This window comes from Anas platyrhynchos, chromosome 19 (assembly GCF_047663525.1).
Source record: "Anas platyrhynchos isolate ZD024472 breed Pekin duck chromosome 19, IASCAAS_PekinDuck_T2T, whole genome shotgun sequence".
In the NCBI taxonomy this organism is placed as follows: Eukaryota; Metazoa; Chordata; class Aves; order Anseriformes; family Anatidae; genus Anas; species Anas platyrhynchos.
This window is the reverse complement of record NC_092605.1, coordinates 11,262,716-11,284,300: the sequence shown is the minus strand read 5'-3', so window position 1 is coordinate 11,284,300 and position 21,585 is coordinate 11,262,716. Positions and strand designations below refer to the sequence as shown.

Here is a 21,585-nt window from a genome sequence, read left to right as displayed (position 1 = left end):
ATGCCATGAAAATGAGCGAGGTGCATTTACGGTTCCTTAACGGTGAACAGATTCTCCAAACTAATCTGTGATAAAAGAGCATTTCCTATAAGGAAAAATAAAACTTTCACCTATCTATTTCACAACAATGAAAGGTCCGGGAATCTAGTATTTCCACAGCTCAAAGCCAAAATAGATTACTTAATTATTCATTTCTCCAGATCTTTTTGGTGTAAAATCTGAAAGTAACTCAAACAACAAAATCTTCAGAATAAATTAGGGCATGTGTTAGAACTGAGAGAAAAAATCACAAGAACAGACTTTCACATGTTTTTCAGAACACCTACAAGTAAGTATCAGTTGGGTGTGGTGGCATCCTGTAAAATACCTTTTGTTAAACAGATGGAAATGAAACTTGTGTGCCATCAGCCTCTTGTGGTGGCATGTTGAGAAGTAGCAAAGCTAGTTAGAAAATAATACACATGTACAGATTTAAGAAATGGACAACATTTCACTGTAGATGTTTATTCTAGTAACAAAAACCTGTGAAGTCCCATATTTTAATGTACAGTGATATATTTTGTCATATAAAATACAACTTACAGAAATTTCTATCAAGTAAACCTAAACAAACACACTTGCTTTTTGCATACTTTTACGTGTATCTTTAAATTAAAAACATCTCATTAAGAAAAATCTTACACCATAGTAGATGTTTGCATTTAATACCGCCTCTTTGCATTTTAACATTTTGTCTACGGGTTCAGAATACAGACCAATATTACTAATAATTAATATTACTAAATAATTAATAATTATTAAAATTACTAAATAATTAATAATTAATATTACTAATACTTAATAATTAATATTACCAATCTTCTTTTCAAACTTAATGCAGTTTTATACCTTTTTCAGTGGACAGTCTTACATACGCTACCAGCATAAGCAGGGTCTGACAACAGTGACACTTTTTTTTTTTCTTTTTTTTTTTTCAGGAGCAAAACACTTTTAGAGTGGAAAGTACAGGAAAATGGAGACATTTCTTAAATTTCCAGCCAAGTTCTGCCAAAAGAAAACCCAAGAAATGTCCCAGATAATTAATTTAAATCGAAGAAATAAATTCCATGGCCCATTTAATAAACTTCTTTTATTTAACAAACTTCTTTTTCTTTCCTTTGGTATACCAATTCATTTGTAGTCTTAGCTCTTTGCCAATAGATGTCTGATTTTTTTAATTTTTTTGCTGGTTATAAAGGTGCTACTTTTATATACTCTTTAATTGCAGGTTTGTAAAAATGTGAAATTAAAAACCCCTCATCCACATGAAAAGCTAGGTACGTTTTTTTTCGTTGTTGTACACTTAACAGATGGATTTCAAAACACAAAATACCTGTATATAAAAAGGAAGATAGTGCACTTTAAGCTTATAACATTCCATTTTCAAATCCTCCGTCCAATAATCAGGAACACTGTTCTTCTGCAGCCTTCTCCTAAATACGCATGACCCTTCCATTGTAAAATAAACAAGACAGCAATATTTGACTCCTTGTTTAAAGCGTGTGCTGTAGGAACAACTTTGACACCAAAATATCACATACGTGAGATGTAAAGGTATGGCTCCTAAGGTCTTGATTAAATTATTTTACAAAATTACAATTCAAGTTACTGGAAAACATAACTTTATAATTTTAAAAAGCAATATGGGCTCTTCTTAGACTTTTTCCATTTCTGTACTGTAAATGGAAATTTTAAGATAAAGATGCAAGTAGGAAAAACAAAATCTCAGAACAGGTAACGCTGTGAATTTTTATAAGAAAAACATTATGCACAAAATGCAGCAAGTGAAAGTCCAGTATGTTCTTGCCTTTTACCTATTTGAATATTGTCATTCACAGTTGTTCAAAAATTGCTAATTTGTCAGCACATTTTGTAAGGCTAGATTTACAACAGCATTTTTGCAAAAGTGAGAATATACAGTATATACAGAAGACATTGACTCAGTCCTTGCAGTGGTGTATATTATCTATGGGAAATATAACAGCAGTTATAGGTCTATGACTGATTAGTGGAAGATGAAGCTTCTGCTTCTGTTGGTTTCTGACCTTCCTTAGGTGTTTCTGGCTTCATCTCTTTACCGATCTCCCTACTTTTACTCCGATCTTTCCGATCTTTTCCTCTTTCACGATCTTGATCTCTGTCTTGATCTTGCTCTTTTTCCCTGCTTCGATCCCGGTCTCGGTCTCTGTCACGATCTCTGTCTCTGCTTCTTGATCGTTCTCTGTCCCGTTGGTTTCTGTCTCTGTTTTTATCCCATTCTTTGTCTCTGTGTCTCTCCCAGTCCCTGTCTCTGTTCCAGTTTCTGCCACGGTCTCTTTCCCAAGGTCTGCCATGTTCTCGATCCCTTCGTCTTTCCTCAAAGGGTCTGCTTTGTCGATTATCTGCTTGCTGAGGCTCTGGCTGATCTAAAACCTTGTCTTTACTTCCTCCTTCGTATCTCTCTCTCTGTCTCCCTTCAAATGTCTGGCCTCTAAATTCAAGATTTTTGCCTTCTCGGAAGTCAGATCCTGACCACTGTCCTTCTGACTCGGGCCCTTGCCCAGGAATACCAGAAAGAGGTGCAGACGGCCCAGCTTCCTCCCACATCTCCTTTCTGTGGCCTGGTGGATGACTGGGAAGGTCCAGGAGTGGTCTTGGGGTTGGCTTCATATTTTGTGGCGACTGTGGTCCATGCTGTGTAGAAAATAAGGAAGGAATGGGACCCTTTTGACTTCCAAATCTTCCAGGGGCAGATCCTCTTTGTCCATCGTTATTTGGAGAAACATGCTCTTCTGAGAACTGTGGCGCTGGGCCTCTAAAATTAGGTCCATGAGGTCCTCCGTGTGCATTGAGCATCAGTGGTGCTGGAGGTCCTCCTTTCTGCCCAGACAAAGAAAACGGACCTCCAGCTCGGTTCTCCTCAAAGTGCTGTGGGAGAGGTCCACCCTCACCCTGAACTGGTGGAGATTCAGTTTGTTCTACAAATTGATGAGGCTGAGGGTTTCTTTGTTCTTCGTATTGCACCGCAGAAAGACCCCTGTCTGGTTCAAAGTGACCAGGTCCCTTTTCCTGAGAAGTAAACATTGGATTTGCCTCGTTTGACCAGGATGCTTTGTGCATATCTTGCAAAGACTGACTGTCATTAGATGTGGAGAAATTAGGCTGAAAAGACGTACTTGGAGGTGTCGGAAGCAGCACTTTACGTAAAGGCCTGGATGTAGAAGGTTCTGCAGAAACTGCTTGACTCACATTTTCCAAAGTAACTTGAACAGTATTTTCAAATTTGCTATTAGGTGCCTCTTTTTGGAGCACTGCAGGAGGCTTTTCACTGGAAACCCAGTTATCACCACCGTAACTAAGCTGAATAGCAGGAATTAAAGTTTTATCTTCCTTACCAAGTGAAGTCTGCAAAGTGTTTGGAAAACTCGCTTGAGGGTCACAGCTCTGGTTTAAAACTTGTGCTTGCTGATTGGAAGATGAAGGTAAATCTACTTTTTGCGCAGCCTGTTGGTCCTGATGGAACAATTCAGTCTCTATTAGGGAAGATTTTGGTGGAGGTGACATTAAAGCATCAGACACCGAGAAGTGAGCCACTGAAACACCAACAGCTGCTCGTTGTTGTCTGAGGGCTTCTTCTTGCTCCTCAGTTTGTCGTTTCTGCTCTTCTAATTGTTTGTTTAATTCTTCTAACATTTTTTGCAGTTCCACCAAGGATGAAGACGCAGATAAATCTGGCACATACGAGGCAGGTGTTTCCACGGAAGTGTTTTTAGTGTCTGTATACATTTTGTTAGGTAAATCATCAACCGTAACTTTTGCTTCCTCCAAGATAGTTTTGTCTTCCAGATCATAGGCCTCATCCTTTAGTTCTGCTGTGTTACTGGGCTTCTCCACACTATACAGTTTTTTGCTTTCACCGGTCTGCATTTCAAAAGCTTTCTCTGGATCATATTCTTCTTCGGTATCGTATGGCCTGTCATCCTCCTCATCTTCTGTAGCTTTGTCTTTTGACATCTGTCCAAACTGTTGTGCAATGGGATCTAGCAAAGGAACAGCTGACACACCTCCATCCACAGCTGCTTTAGCTTCCTGATTTGAAGACTGGACAATTTCAGTCTCCTTAGCAAGAGGTTCAAAAGTCTTCTTTTTACCAAAAAGTGTCTGGAGGATGTACTCAAGAGGTGTGGTAGTTTTTGAGGATGAAGAATGCGTAGCAGTAGCACTTGTAGAAGCGGTAGCTGAAACTGGTGGTGGTACAGTACTTGTGGTTCCACTCTTAATCGAGGACGGTATTTTTAATACTGAAGGTGTAACTGATGAGGTTTCTGGAACGGGAAGTGGGGGTGGAGGTGGAGGAGATCCAGGTAGTGTTGTACTTACAGCTGAGTCTCCCGAATACAGTGTGTATTTCGGAGTTTTCTTTTCTTGTGAAGAAGCTACTGGCCCCTTAGAGTACAGTGATGTTTCTGTTTCCTCTTGCACCTGAATTCGGCTGCGCTTTGTCTCTATTTTGTCTGTATCCATGGTAGTAGCAGGACGCTTCCCTTTCTGACAGATAACCAATCCAAGAATTAAATTCGGACGTGAAGACTCGAGACCTGAAAGGAAACACAAAGATTGCATATGTAAAAAAACTACTATTTTTTATCTGTGTTCTCAATAGGAACTTATCATTTTATATAATGGCAGCTATGAGTCATAACAGTAACAGTTCTTCTAAATTTCATGCAGTGACATTATCCCATAAGCCTATGTGTCTATATTTAATTACTATTTATATAAATTTGTATACAGTAACTAAAAATGTTTTAATTCTTTCCCTGATATTTTTTAATATTGCAGTAACAGGTGAATCTTACTGAAAGATGTCCTTGTAAATGTCTCTGCTGTTCAAAAATTAAAGAAAGTTTTCCTATTTTTGTATTATTACTTTCTACTTATTATTGTCCACTTCCTCCCCCAATCAAATATTTCCTTTCTAAATACTTTGCAAATACCTTATATACACAGAGATACTGATAAGTGAGAAAACCTGGACAAGCAATCTAACTTTCTGTAGGGCTACGTTGGAATTGAAGAACTAGAAATAAAGAGAAAAAAACTAATGCTATTAAAACAAACAAACAGACAAACAACAACAACAAACACTTCACTTTCTGTTACAAAGAAAGCACGAGGCATTGTTAAACTTAATAATTACATTTCTGTTCTAATCTGTGCTAAAATACCGGACTGACATTTACACCATTCCATCAAGGTGACTTTTAACACTGTTGTAGAATTGAGTTTGATGCCACAGACCCTTCCCTAAGTAAGAAATGTGAGCAGAATTACTCCATTGTGAAAGTTTCAGGCTTGAATCCCTGGAGAAGCATTTCCAGAAATGACCAGAAAGTTTCCCATAAAGAGGAAAAATGCAAACAGCTGAAGGTCCGTTTCACATTATCGTATTCCTTCCTTGTACGTTCACATTTCCCACAGGCACTCGTGGAAGACAAATACAACCAGAATAAAGAGCAGGGAATAAATCCTTTAACATACAGTCAGTGGCAAATGTAGAAAAAAACATATAAAGAGAGGATTTTAACTTCTGGATTTAGTGACTTGAGATCCTCATTTGGGAGCCATATTAATATTTGCATCCAGCTAGGAATCAGGAATATAGAAACGAAACTAACAGCAAAGAGATTTACTGTGGTTATACGATGAGGACTCTAAAACCTACACTGTCCCTTATATTCATGACCCTTAAGTAAGAGTTTAAAAGAGGTGTAATATATGAATTTATGTATATCTTTAGTCTCTTACTAAACAAAACCAACTGCTCACTAAGGAACAACTTATAAATAACTAATTATTGCCACTGAAAACTTCTTGATACCAGCAAAAACCCAAACTTCCCATAGTTGCAGATAAATTCTATTTGCCATTACCAGTCATAAGTATGAACCTTTGCTGAAACAACTGAATTCAAAGTTTTAAGGGGGCTCCTAAATTTACTATCTTATGAGAAAATTACATCAGCTGTTTTTATTTGTATAGCTGAAATTATATTCACGTACGCTAAGAAAGAATTAAATGAGGTAAGACTATTTCTTAAGTTCAATGTGAGGTTTCCTCAGCAAGAGGATTATAACCAGGTAAGTCAAGACGATGACTTCTTCAACACAGCTTCATTAAGCATAAATATTTCATTAAGCAGTAACCTGCCTAAATTCTGAAATTCTGTGTTCTTCTGACTGTGACTGGTAATAGTACAGCACGCCTGTTTTAGCCACATAATGGAGAGACCAGCAAAATCTGGTTACTCACTAGAAGGTCTTTACAAAAAGACAGAAAAAATTGAGGCCAATGCAAAATCTACTTGAAGTTTCCTATCAGAAGCAGCTCTCATCTTAAGTATTTTGAAAAAAAATAACACTGAAATTTGATTGAATGCATTCTAGTTCCACAGCTGATTTCAGATTACTTCAAAGTTCAGTGTTTGAGTTTTACATAGTTCTGTGGTTGAGAGGATGTTGGCCATGTTGGTTTAAATAAACTTCTATACTATTTCCTACTTGTACATTTAAAACTCAGTGCCAAGTTTTTTCCTCCAGATATAGTATTTCAGTATTTTGTGTTGCCAATTTTCACTTTCTTCCATGGTTAGAAATATATATATATATATATACACACGAATCATAAATGCATCAAGAAAATGACCTAGCTATACTAACCAAAACTAAGACTTGCTTATAATTTAGTTTGCTTATAATTCTATACAGATTGCCCTTGTGAGAGGGCAGGGACGGCAAGATGTACAACGAAAGGAGGCAGGACAGGAACTAAACAAGTAATTATCTTTGGTGAATCTAAGATTATTTGGAAAGGATCACAAATCCTTGATTCACCCAGTTAAAAACTCCTTTCAACCCACTGCCTAAAAGCAATCCTAGAAATTCTGATCACTATAGTTTACTACCCCAGATGAAGTTTCATTAATGCATAACATCAGGGCATAGCTCAAAAGACAGCTTACTTGGGAAGACTGTGTACACTCTGAAGAGACTCAATAGTTAGGTATGATTCACTCTGAGTGACTGCTTTACATTTTTTCTTTATCAGCATGTGAGTAATGACTCCACATTTGGTCAGCATCGACCCGTGCAGAGTATCTCTCAAATCTGTGTTCACCCTAAAACTCCTCGTAAGCATTCACTGTTCTTCTGTCATTAACGTATTGGTTATCTGCTCTTCTGCAGAGACCTGTGATTTGTCCAACTAGTCACAACATGCATCTCAAACATTGACTAATTGAAACGAACAGGTTTCAAAAATCTATTGGACTGTGTATCTAAAATTAACAGCAAAAAGTTAAAAAAAACAGTTCTGAATCCCTGTAAGAGACAGAGATCATCGCTAATAAAAACAGAGTAAAACTTAAACACACGTTCAAGATAAATTCCAGATGAAAGTGTAGAGATGAAAGTGCTAAATAGTGTTGTGTGTATGTGAAACGAGACAAACAAATTCACATACAGTAAACTACCAGAAAAAAAAAAAAAAAACAAAAACAATGCTGAACATCCCACCAACACATAATATCTGGTAATAAATATCTGAGGTGGTTGAAGTGAATAGATGTGAATATCCTTCCATGTTCCTCTATATTTATATCACCCATGACAAAGTTTTGTAGATCTTCTAGGCACTACAGCAGGTCAGAGGTCCTCAGTTGTGTTCCAAATCCAGTCCATCAGAAAACAGGAGAGATTCATAATCCGTATACACCTGATGGAGTTGGTTGAGACAGCTGGAATATCTTCCAACTAGGACTTCTGGAGTGATGGGATTATTGTCCTCTCCCTCCTCCCGCCCCCAGTCATATTTATCAAAGTATCTTACACTGTCATGTTTTTTGAGTACTTGCTAAACACTATTTGAAGGTACACAAATTTAAGGAGATAATGACCACTTACCAAAAAATATCTTTATTGGGTATAAAAAACAGTAAATTCCATCAGATGTCAGTAACAAGTATGTATTACAAGTCTTTTACGCTGCGGTATTAATACATGCCTGCAAGTGTTTATACCTATGTTTCTTCTGGGCAATTACCTCCAGTTTTGAAAGAACTTTTCCTATTTACATTTTGTAAAAACCAGCCTGACGTGCCTCATTTCTATGCTAACAAGTCTGTCTACTTTTGCCAGGCCTCCACTTTAAAAGCTTCATTTGAAATGAAATCTACAACAGAAATATAAAAGATAGTGTACAAGGACAGCCTATGTTTGCTCAAGAATGCAAGGAGGGGAAGATCATTTAAATGCTTCCCTAGAGCAGGTTAAAAGCACAGCGGAAGACTGCAGATGTAGCCAATTCAATGGCAAACTCATTCTTATATGTTACTGTCCAGAAAGGAATGTATTTCAGTTATTCGGGCTGGAAAATCTAGCCCACAGTTTAGGACTCTGTCTGCCTCCCTGTGCCAAGTGTTAACACTTACATGTTCTTGTTTTTTGGTTATGAAACAGGAATAATAGTTTTTGCCTACTTTTCAAGAGTAGTGTCCCTCAAAGGGCAAGAGGTTGGAAGGAATTGGGTCCTTAGAACTCAGTGGGATCAGGTAGAGATTCTTGACATGTCTGTTGTTATTAGTTACAACACCAAAACAACCACGTCTGATAAAATAGGAGTAGAGAGAGATATAGGCAACTTCTTCTTCTTCTGTGGCAGGATGGAAACGAATCAAACGAATCAAAAACAATTCCTGAAATACAAAATCAAAGTGGAAAAATTCAACCTGTAACACATCAGCAAATAAAATTGTTTTCCACTTTCATCCAATATAGGATGAAAGTCTGGAGCAGCTTTAAACCAAGATTTAAGAAAATACTGTCATTCAATTGGTAATATTAAACCAGAATCAATTTTGTCATTTTCAGAAAGACCAACTATTTACGTATCTCACATCAAGCTACACCTCTTTAGGTTCAGAGTATTCAAATAATTATGAAAGAAATGGAAAATTCTTAGATTATATTTGCATACTGTGCTTCATTTTTACTAAATCCATAAGGGTTTTAGTAGTAAAATTTATTACATACACTTACTAATAATTTCCTAGTCTTTTAAAATTGAATTTCTATCTTCAGTAACTGAATAAATAGATTGTTTATATTCAATCATTAAAAAACAATAGGTTGTATGAATGTTTAACTACTACACAGGGGAAAGACGATTGGCAGCTCAACAGGCAAACCTGTTTCTTCAATAAATCAAAAATTTCAATGGAATAAGTGGTAGCAGTAGTTTTCTAGGTATGATCGACATCAATATAAATTAGTAACAAGGAAATTCTATCAAAAGCTGCTGTATATTTCTTCCTGGTTTTCCAAAGGATTTTAAGTAAATACCTTACAAAGTGAAGATCTGAGTTTGCCAACATAATCCCAGACTGCCTTCGGTGAGATCTTCCCACCAATATGAATCGTGTCTGGTAAATCCTAAACAAGAAGCATTACATGGTCGTATAAGAAAAGGAAAGAGAGGCTACAGTTTTGAACCAGCACAGATTGCCCCATCCCAGTAGCTTAGGCGATAATACAGTACTATGTTTTACTAAACTTGCACATATACATTCCTAATTTCAGACAGGCTGTTTCCAAAATGCAAGGAGTTCATTATGGCATATTACTGGAAGGCTGGCAGTACACACAAAACAGAAAAAGCACTGCCTGACGAAGATAGCAGTGGAAGGTCAAATACTTTTGTATGCCTATCAGCCGATTCTATTTGTTAGCTTTGCTTTTACAGGGAACCTGTTATATGTAGTATAGCTTTTATCTACGCTTTCAATTTATCTGAAATTTTTGCACCCATATGAATTCTAGTTAGCTTCCTGTCATGATGACAGTGAAACCTGTTTTAGCAAAAACAACAAGAGAGCCACCAACCCTCCTAAGAAAAGACCTAAACTACATGCCTGAAACCCTCAATCACAACAAATACACTTCTTCAGAGAAGTTAAATAACTGCTCAGTTGTTTCATCACAAGCTGTCATACTACCTAATTAGTTGAATGTACACCCTCCCAACATATAAAAGCAGTTGCATCAAAGTTAGTCAAAGGATGATATTTTTAATAAATGGCCAAACTTTTCTAATAGATCACATCAGTGATCCATCCATCTGTTTGTGAGCAGAACAAGGCATCTCTTTCAAAACACATGCTGATGATGCTTCTCGTCAAAAACTGATCTTGCTATTATCAAGCTATTATTCTATGTTAGATACTAACATATATATAAACGTATTAACAGACATGAGAATTCTTCACAAATACGTGAGGAATTTTTTTTAAAAGGCTTTCTCTCCTCCCCCCTGCCTCAGGCTACTGTTCCTATTACTAAAGGAGATTACTAAAGGGATGCAATTTTTTTTTTTTGTTACACGTCCAATATAACAACATACACAGTGACCCCAGCCTTTCTAACAACAGGAACTGCAATACATTCTAAACGCATAAACATGTCAGTGCTAACCTCACTAAGATAATCAAAGCACCCGGAGACAGGATATGCTTTAGTGATAAATTTGGCCACACTCTGCAGATTAATAAATCCTTTCCAAATGGTGTTGAGGCGAGAGAGGAAGAGAGAAGTATCGCTGCCTTGAGGTGAGCGTGGCTCAGCAACACTGCAAAACAAATCCAAAAGAGAAACGTTATAGAGCACAGTAAGAATGCTTCCTTCTTCTTCTTTTCTTCCCTCCTCTTATTGATCAATTACTTTATTTTAAAAAAGCAAGTAACAGAAGCCTTAGTAAATGCTTTGTTAATGTTTTCCACTTTCATCCAATATAGGATGAAAGTCTGGAGCAGCTTTAAACCAACCCTCACAAACACTTAATATATTTGAATGCACATGCAGATTTAAAGTCAAATATCTTATAAGTTTTGTTTATCTGTTAAAACACATTGAAGAATTTTTACTGTCAATATATAACGATGCTCAGAAAATTTTACCAACTAGAGAAGTTAAACAAGGAGATGACGAATTAAAAATTTAAAGTTCAGGTGATCGCATTTAAAGTTGAACATGCCTTTTGATTATTGGCAGGGGAGGGTAAGAAGCAAAGGGGGACAAACAAACTGACCATAGCGAGACCAGAGATTCAGTGGCTTAGCTTACTATTAAATATACACACCTGATATTGGGTGACTGATGAACAGCTAAGTATCTTGGATCTGGTGAGGACGATGGCTTTGTTAATATTGATTTGGGAACAGTCATAACTGGTTTTGACATTTCCTGCTTTGTCTCCCCTGTTAAAACTTCACCAGATGCAGTACCAGAACGCAGGGCTGTCGTCGTAGTACCAGAGGAGCCGCTCATTGGTGTTCTAGGCTCTCGGCCAGAAACTGTTACAGTTGTGACAACTGCACCAGTGCAAGAGGCAGGAAAAGTCGAAGGTTCTTCAGATGAAGAATCTGTGTTGTTATGGCCTTGGGTTGTAGGAATGTAAGTTCTTTCTAAGCTTGACTGGGAAACTGCTTCTGCTGCAGGTGCCACTTCGGTTTCCTCTGTGTTTTCAGAGGCTGCCTCTTTAGCAGGCTCCGCTGCTGCTGATGGTGCAGAACTTTCATATTTTCTCTGAACTTCTGGTTTAGATTTTGACACTGCTTTTTTAGCAGAAGCCATTAATTTTATCTTCTTTGGTGGTAATTCATCTTCAGATGCTGAAATCTGACCTACAAAATTAATTTTAAAGTGTTTTTGATTACTGTTTAACAATGAAAAGGTCTGAAGAGAAAAACAAGTAAGCAAGCAATGCTCTTAATAATTCTTTTACTTCAGACAAAGTCAACACTGTAGATACCTGTACAGATTTTGCAGTTCAGGTCAAAAAGATGGGCTCGATGTTCATTTGTTGTATCCTTCAACATACTGCTAAAAACGTCTAGAGAAGGAGCACTATTTACATTTTGTACAGTTTGGGTTGACTTCTGCTGTTCCTGGAAATGAACAAACACAGAAAACATTCTGGTTGATTGCTAAATTCAATCATAAAAAATACTTTTGAAACCGTTAATTCCAGTTCTTTAAAAAGATATTAAGGGCTGTGCAGAACTACTGCTCTGAGCAGCACTTACAAAAAGATGGAATTTTGAAATATTCTTCCCCTTTTATCATTTGTTTAAGAATATCATGTCAAACAGAGTTCTCAAATAGTATTTGTCCTCATTTCATTTCATGTAATTCCGAAGTAGATACTATCACATTAACTGCTTCCTGAGAATACAGAATTGTAATACTGATCACATTTTTGGGGAGGAAAACAATTGGCTAAGATTTTGCTGTAAACTGAGGCAAAGGTCTGAAAAACACGCATCATCTGATATTTTAGAAGCACATGTGATATATGCCCGATATTAGGTTGTTGCATTCCTTCAAACCAAAAGGAAAATGCTCATAGCACACCTACTAGGTGATATTCTTACAGTTCATTGAAACAACCTGCATTTCTGATACAAAATTTGAGGCCCTAGTTAGCATTTATCTCCCTTGGCACCTCCATGCTAAAGCAATAGCTAATACTTATATCAGAATCAGACACCGGGGGAGAATCTTCCATATTTACATCTGGCACTTGTTCCCGTTTTACAGCTGCTTTCTTGATCTCGTGTGATTTGTTTCTTGACTCTAACATCTGAGAGAAACAAAAACACTTTAGTAACAAGTCTGCATACTGATTTTATAATTTTATTTTGTATTTTCTTATCAGTTGGCTAGTGGAAGAGAAAAAGCTTACGTTATTCATATTTCATTAGGAAGAAAACAATATATTAATTATGGGTGGTAAGGGCTGGTGAAGTTACTGGTAGTTCATATCTAAGGACACACTGGAGAATCGTATTGCTTACCGCTTTGGCTGGTTTCTCCTTCCCTACAGACAGTTCTTTAGATAAAAGTTCTTCGGGTTTCATTCTCACTAGTTTTGACACTGAGATTTCTCCACGAAGAACACGATGAAAAAGTCCCTAAAAAAAAAAAAAAAAAAAAAAACACACTTTGTTGCCATGCTGAATAACTTAAGCAACTAACATGATTTGCAGTGCTGGACTGTCAAAACCCTTTCAGGTTTCTTAATTCCCTATTAAAAATGCCAGTTAATCTTAAGAAAACTTAGCACGGTGCAGCAACCAGAAACTAATGATGAAATCATCATGAAGTATGAATTTTCCACATTACCATAAAATAGACTATCAATTCTACTGAACAGGAATTTTGAGAGATGAACTGCCACTCCTGTTTCATATCTATAGTAGAATTTTTTTTTAAAAAACTACGTTGTCTAGTCACTATTCCCATCTGCACCAGCTTCTTTTTCCTTTAAAAGATAAATTATCATGTACACAAGTGGTCTCCCATACAAACCACAGAACGTCACAGAAGAAAAACATTTATTTTTTTTCTAAGAATGCCATTCAATAAACAAATATTTCACTACAAAGGCCAATCTTAATAAATACACGCGATCCAACTGGACTTCCATTCCAACTGGATTATTTAATATTTGAATGGCTTTAAAACAATTTTTAGAGCATAATTCATAAGTCTCTCTCTTGAAACTACATATTGATGTATTATTTAAAAAACAGAATATATTTCAGTACGTTTACTGTTTAAGTAAATTCCAAACCTGGTTTTTTGGGTCCTTGAGATTGAACATGATGCTGCGGTATTTACTCTTGTATCGGTTGTCCGTAACTTGAAACAAATTAAACATCTCCTTTTCAATATTGAGTGCTACTTTCCCTACTTCACTCTCTGTCATGACCAGATCATCACTATCATTGACTCTGTTAAAAACAAGAAAGGGTATGCGCATTTACGTTAGGCACAAATTCTTCAGGCAGCATTCATAAAAACTAAATTTTCAGAGGAAGGAGTTAACCACGCTTTTATTCACTCAGTGAGGACTTCCTTAAAACACATTTCAAAGCCAAAGTCTATCTCAGGACCTCAAAATGTCAACAATGGCAACCTTTTGCTACTGTCTACAGAAGACCACGGAAGACAGCCTTAACGAACTGAAGCCAGGTCAGTCCTTACAAATACTCCTACTCATGACACTGCAATTAGTTTTTTGTTGTTGTTTTTTGTCATGAGCTACTGAGGGAGCTAAAACACTTCAGTTTTAATCTTAGACCCTCCACTGTGAACAGCATTTCTATTTCAGAGACACTACCAGAGCACAGTGGCCTAAGTCTTGACAGCTGACAAGAGCTTTAATATTTGTGGGACAATGTTTCAGCTTTTTTTTTTTTTTTTTTTTTTTTTTTTTTTTTTTTTTAAAAAATAGTAATACAGTTGCTAACTTTGGGAGAAGAAGGAACCTCTGCCTCAGCAAGCCCTTCCAACCTTTCACTGTGATATTCCCTACACTATGCTTCGTACAACCCCTACATCTCCAAACACCACCATTGCCAGATATCAGCTTCAGGTCACCTGCATTATAAACATCTCTATGCTGTGATTTAATTCTTCAACTGTAATTGTCTCTCACTACAAATGGGATAGTGACTTTTTTTTAAAGGCTTTTTCACATGCCCAATTATTTGGCATCAGATTTTTTATTTTTAATAAAGCTCTAATGCTAAAAATACTTGTAGTAATTTCTAGCACAAATTAAATCCCTTAGTATCACTTAGCAAGAAAGAAACAAAACTCTGCAGGCTAACCCTTTACTTCTAGTTGTAGTTTCCTATATAAAATAAGTGCTTTGAATTCTCACCCACCTCTTCCATAACATTTCTTTTAGGGACTGACGAATATGTTGTCGAATCTGCGAGTTGGGCTGCGACTGGATAGGGCTAGCTTGTGTTTTTGCTTGTCTACTTCCAGATGCAGTAGAAACGGAAGACAGTGAAGGCCTTTTGAGTCCTCCAGCCAAACTGGATGCAGCTAGTTTTTTGGAAACTGGCGAGTCATGAGAAGAAGCTGCTTGTTTTGAAGGAACGCCACCTGTTGAAGGCCATGGTTTCTTGGGAATTTCACCTTTGAAACTCCCAGCAGGTTTAAGCGTCTGCTTCATTAGCGATGTGCTAGACATGGAAGGGGACTTCTTTGGAGAAAAATTTTTAGTGAGGGAAGATGCATGTTTCTCCACCATAGATGCTGAAGCAATAGCTTTCTTTGATGCCCCTATAAACTCTGTCGCTTTATCTTTTTTTCTCTTCTCTTCCTTTTGAGCTGTTAAAACAAAGAAGAAAATGCAGTATTAAATGCTTAACATTATAACTTCCTGTTTATGAAGACCAGCTGCCAACCTATAAGGAAGTCTGTGAAATACCTCTGGAGAACTACCAAGTATATAATTTAAGCCATTCATTTTTAAAGCCTTTTTAAAGCCTTTTTAAAAAATGTGTAAAAGTTGACTTTTTTAAGAAGAAGTTTGCCTTTGATCCTGCAGAGAGCACTTCTCAGAGACTGTCCGAAGAGTTTAAAAGAGTTGCATTTTGGTTGTAAAGGTTGAAAATCTCAGTCACAAGCTATGCAAGAAAATTAAAAAAAAAAAAAAAGACACCACCTTCAAAGATTCCTGAGTTGGACTTCATGATTAAGCTTCAAAACAAACAAACAAACAAACAAACAAACAAACATTTTCACAAAGTCTTTAAAAAAAAAAAAAAAAAGCAACACAACCCATATCTCACATTTAAGCAGAAATCCTCGCTCCAAACTTTCTACTTTAAGGAGCAAGCAAAGAGAGTCAAGTTAAACAACAAATCGATTGCTTAAAATTTTAAATATACGTTCAAGCCATTTGGTTGCTAGTATGAGTATCACACTGTCGCTATAAACTATCAGATCTTCTCATTTACTTTCCAGTTAAACTCTAGATTTAATACTATAATATTTAATAATTAAATATTAAAACCATTGCTCAAACTGCGGCTATTTAATTCCCACCAACTATTCCATTCACAATATCCAAAACTGCCATTTAATGTTTTTTCTAACATCAATATATTGACAATACACATAATGCACAAGAAAATTTACAAATTACAAGCGAAGACTCCATATACTGAAGTTATAATTGCACAGGACTTTAAAAACAAGCATTTCTGTAGGTTGCATTTCACCTGTCCACATTTTGGCACTGACGGGAACAATTCAGCAAAACGTAATAAGCCAAAACACACTCTCCATCCAGCAAACGTGATGTGCTCCACTTCAGTTTGCCAGAAGTCTCGTTTACAGGACATCAGAGTTACCGTGGGCAGAGTTACCGTGACACATTCGTTGTGACAGCACAAAGGTTCCGAGGGAAACCAAGAAACAACTCCTGAGATGAAGTTGTTCTGATTAGAAAAGCTAAAGTTACTTCCCCAAAAGTCTTTTTTCTCCTCATAAATCTGCATTTGACTACTGACCAGTTTGTGATTTCTTAATTTTTTCATTATTATCTGATGTTTTTAGCTAGCAAGGTTTTGTAATCAGAATTAGTCCCACAGCCCCATCTGCAGAGAGCTATGTGCTTCCCGGGAAGGATGCAGAAATTTAACTTTGGTTAATTTCACCACAAACCAAATGGACCCTTTTGGTCTTCCATACCTGCTACAGTGAGAGCAGACATTATCAGGAAGGGTCTAACAACCGATTTTTCTCAGACTTGAGGGGGACAAAGGTAGGGAGCACCCTTCTGAAGCCCAGTTCGCCCAGTTCAAGAAATCCTATAACAGCATACTGTTTGAATAGAAATACACCTCAGAAAGGGGAAGATTTGGATTACCTAAGAAACAATGTCACTACTCATTTCTGAGTGAAACAGCCTTCCCACCTTTGCCGGTCGTTAAATTCTGTTAGACGCTGAGCGTTTGTAGTAGGCACCTCCAGCAGAACGCAAGCTTGTAACGAGCTGCACTACACTGCCTCTTACTGCCAGCACGTTTCACCACCAATACACAAGCTGGTGGTTAAGATGAACCATAAAACCGATGCTGTACCTGAATTTTCATAAGGCTAGGCAGAGAAGCAGGTGCTAAACGTTGCCTGGAATACAAAGTGAAGAGGAGGATGCAGAAGCACTAGCTATGTGGATCCACTGTGAGTGGATGCCTTGCTAAAGGTTTCTGAGTGAAAGTTATCTGAAGTGTAAGATGAAACACACTACATTAAATCATTCCAAAGAGCGTGAAGATCTTACTAGAGATTAAACTTCTTGTTCACCCACGGTTCCCGTACTTTTCCCTAGGGACTGGTCTCAAGTACTGACAAACTGAACACAAACCCAGGGGGATGTTGAGCTGGACTCACACGGACTTCCCTTCTGTTTCTATTATCTCCCAAAGCCTACCCCACTAACCTTACACTATCCGTCAGGAGGCATTGAGCTATCCCAGGAAGGAGAACAGGGATCAGAAACTATCAGTGACATTTTCAGTTTGGTCTAATGAGGCACCTGGAACTTAATACACTGAGGTAAAAAGCTGAACTACTTTGAATGAACAGTCTTGAAAAGCTAGAAGATGAATATCCAAAATATGTGTACAATAAGGTTGTGAGAATTTCTCTACTTCTGGTTCCTGGTTTATCTTCTGCCCAGACTTGTCTCTTCAGGCCGGTGGGACAGCGCACCTCTGTCTCACTACGGAGCGGCAGGACAGCACAGCTCAGGGTTCAAAATGACCACAGTACAATTCGGTCCTCGGTGCTATGATTTTAGTTCTTTTGGGTTGCAGCAGAAGTACAAAACATGAAATACTAAGCTTACATTCCATACTTACAGTTTTATCATCTGTTCAAATTAGTTAACAAGCACGCTGATAGAACTAAGAACAGCAGTTAAGATATTGTGTATATAAAAAATATATCCGTGCCCCAAACCTTCCTGTGTTCCAACGGCTATATCATGGTAAAACTATATACATGTAAAATAAATAAATAAATGGCACTAGCACAAAGGTAGATTGAAGTTCCCAGGGTTGATAGGCAGCAGCATCAGTATGGGTTCAAGAAGAAAGATGCACAAGCATCCTTTATTCTGCCAGTTCACGTCATGGCTATTTTGAAATGTTTCTACAGTAGAGCACGTAACTCAATGCTTCTTTAGCCAACAGAATATGAGCAGATATTTCAGCCTCATGGAAGTCTAACAGTCTCACAAGGAATCAAGTGTCTGGGAAGTCGCAGCTTCAGGATGGAGAGGGCTATGGAGAGTTTGGAGAACCCTGAAACGCCCATGGGATTCACCTTCCGACCTCTGTACAATCTCTTTTCTTGAGTAGGACATTCAGAAGAAATTTCTGACACTGGGGGAGCTGCATTGTTCTCCCTCCAGAGCCTGACAGTTCCCTGAGGCTAGGTTTAGGGAGAAATTAAGGAAGGTGGTTTCCCTCTACTCCCCTCCAGAGCTATGCCTAGAAGCAGACTGACAATTCATCTGTAGCCTTGCCTCACAGATGTGTTTGCTTCAGTGAACTCTGTAAAAAAAAAAAAAAAAATAATAATAATAATAATAATGCATTCAGTTCCCTGTAACTAGTGTCTTTTAATTTCTCATGAATAATTATTAGTCTATAACTCCAATCAGTTCTTAAGATCCTGCACCTCATCAGGAAGTTAATTACATTTAGTTAGCAATCGCAACAAAAGACGTGCTTCTTGTTGACTGCACCAAAACCTCATTTCTTTTCCTGACAGGGCTTGTCTTATCTCACTGGGAAGCATCTTGCCTATCGTTTATTTACAAGGCTGTCTTTATTTCAAAGAAATATTGAAGTGACATGACAGGAAGAAATCTGAGGAAATTATGAGAGAAGACTCATTGATGGTAAAAAACAAGCTGAGATTTCCAGTAATAAGTGTCAACTCCAGCAATGAGACGTCAAATCAGCTTACTACAGTGCATGAAAGACCTAATTCTCATCCTGCTTGTCTCCCTATCTTCCTCAGATACTCAATGACTGGTTATGGAATTACTTTTTCATTTCCAATTTGCATAGAAGACTGGAAAGCATGTGAATCCTCTCACTGCAATTTTCTCCCAGCTTTACTACACCAGCTCCTGAGTTTGTACACCTCATCTCTCCTGGCTAATATTCCTCTCTGAGCACCAGCAGCATAGAATCAGAGAATGGTTTGGGAGGGTTGGAAGGGACCTTAAAGACCATCTGGTTCCAGCCTAGGTTGCTCCAAGGCCTATCCAGCCTGGCCTAGGGCACTGCCAGGGATGGGCCACCCACAGCTCCTCTGGGCAGCCTGCAGCAGGGCCTCACCGCCCTCTGAGTAAAGAATTTCTTCCAAATACCTAATCTGAATCTCCCCTTTTTTAGCTTACAGACATTACCCGCTGTCCTACCACCACACCCCTGACACAGAGTCCCTCCCCAGCACTCCTGCAGCCCCCTTCAGGCACGGGCAGGCCACTGTGAGGTGACCCCCGGAGCCTTCTCTTCCCCAGGCCGAACAGCCCCGGCTCCCTCAGCCTGTCCCCACAGGAGAGGTGCTCCAGCCTCTGAGCATCCTCCTGGCCTCCTCTGGACTCCTTCTCACAGCTCTACGTCCTTCTTGTGCTGGGGGCCTGGAGCTGAGCGCAGGGCCCCAGGTGGGGCCTGACGAGAGCACAGCAGAGGGGGACAATCCCCTCCTCGCCCTGCTGCCACGCTGCTGGGGGGCAGCCCAGGGTGCAGTTGGCTTTCTGGGCTGCAGGCACACATTGCTGGCTCATGTGGAGCTTCTCATCCACCAACACCCCCAGGTCCCTCTCCTCAGGGCTGCTCTCAGCCCATTCCCTGCCCAGCCTGGATTTGTGCTTGGGATTGCCCCAGCCCAATGCAGCACCTTGCCCTCGGCCTTGCTGAACCTCATGAGGGCTGCACGGACCCACCTCCCAGCCTGCCCAGGCCCCTCATGACGGCAGCCCTTCCCTCCAGCACATCAACTGCACCACGCAGCTCAGTGGCATCAGCAGACTTGTTGAGGGTGCACTCAGTTCCCCTGTCCATATCCCTGACAAAGATATTAAACAGTGCCGGTCCCAGTGCTGACCCCTGAGGAACACCACTTTGTGTGAGTTTCTCCAGGCTCCTTTTCAAAGTTCTGGAAGAACAGGCTCTCTTTTTGCCCTGAATGTGTGTGTATGTCTCCATGGACTGGGAAGAAAGCCTTGGCAATCAGCTCCTTTGTGGACATCTGTATAAACAGGTAAGGTTGAAAATGTGCTACAGGTCTCTGCTTTCTGTTTGGAACCATTCCTCCTAAGGAGGTGTATTGGGTGTGTAGTTACCAAGTTAACGTAGCATTTTTTTGCTCTTAAACAAAGGAGTCAGTTATTTTTAGTGCAATCTTTATCTCATTTATTCTTGCAGTTTCTGTAATTGTGTTTTTTGTTTGTTTGTTTGTTTTTGTTTTTTGACTCATAATTTTACTAATTCTGATCATTCTCTTATTTTTATTTTTGTTACGGTGCCAGTGTTGCTGGTACCAGAACAAAAGGTGCTCTGTCTTGGACTAGATGATCCTCATGGGTCCTTTCCAACTCGGGTTATTCTATGATTCTATGATTCATCTGCCCATGATGCTATGAGGAGTCTTAAAAGTCCTAGGGGAAAATCATACAAACTCTTCCTTGATGCTTCTGAGCATCTCAGCCCTCACAAGTTGCTTAAAGATGCATTGTCACAGGGAAAGGGCATCTGTGAAATCTGTGAAATTCTTCTTTCCTTTAGATCAGTATTTTGAGACCTGTTATACTTATTATGGAGTCCAAATTGAATTGGCTATAAAGCCATCCAACCTCCCCTGGGGCAATCGTCTGAATAGGGAAGTTTCAATCGGCTGAAATTACCTGTCTATGTTTCTGATTTTAGCAGCAGCTGAAAAGGATAGGATTCTTATTTCTGAAGACTTTATGGATCATCTTCTCCAGGAAGGAGATCTATGGCAGATTTCCATGCACAGTTATAGTGCTCTTTAGTCTGCACAAGGTCCATCGTACCCCTTTGTATAAACTGGTTATGGAAGCTGGTGTTCAACTAATGGAGCAAAAGGTTAAAGGAGGGAAATCTGAATAGTAAACTAGAAGATTTCATAATTTTCCTTACATAGAGAATAGGTGCATAATATACCAATAACTTTAAATGATTGCATCTGAAAATCAGTAATGAGCAGCCATCCTGAGGAGCAATCCTGGCCCAGCACAGTCACCTGGAACTGGAAATGCCTCAGGAGGGACCTGCTGGGCTTGGCTGCAGGACCAGGAGCCAGGAAGTCATGTCCCCCTCTAGCTTTGTTGATGCCCTTCAGGATGGGATGCCTTTGGGGACACTGTTCACAGAATTCATGTCTCTGCTTCTCTGCTCAGTCTCTGCTGTGGTGGGAAAAGCAGAGTAGAGCTCCCTGAGACCCATATTTCACCTGCAATCAAACTCTTGGCATGGCTCATGACCTCCAAAATACCTTGGCTGGTTTAGGAAGAAGGGTTGGCTCAAGCCCCACATCTGGTTTGCCTTACTCTTCCTAACAGGTCTATGCTTGATCTCAGCCTCTTCCCTGCTCCTCTTCACACCCAGAA

At 38.8% G+C, this 21,585-nt stretch overlaps 1 protein-coding gene across 1 annotated transcript; it reads right to left on the bottom strand.

Moving 5' to 3' along the window:
* Positions 1-1,972: 1,972 nt before the first annotated feature.
* Positions 1,973-20,017, bottom strand: LOC113841154 (death-inducer obliterator 1-like). Its single transcript, XM_072025885.1, has 12 exons — positions 19,900-20,017; positions 14,804-15,257; positions 13,705-13,864; positions 12,926-13,042; positions 12,606-12,711; positions 11,881-12,018; positions 11,209-11,752; positions 10,545-10,698; positions 9,417-9,506; positions 8,569-8,770; positions 3,394-4,619; positions 1,973-2,697 (listed from the first exon to the last, which is right to left on the bottom strand). Exons 1-12 carry the CDS (start codon positions 20,015-20,017, stop codon positions 2,035-2,037), a joined length of 3,972 nt encoding a protein of 1,323 aa, XP_071881986.1. The 3' UTR covers positions 1,973-2,034.
* Positions 20,018-21,585: the final 1,568 nt, after the last annotated feature.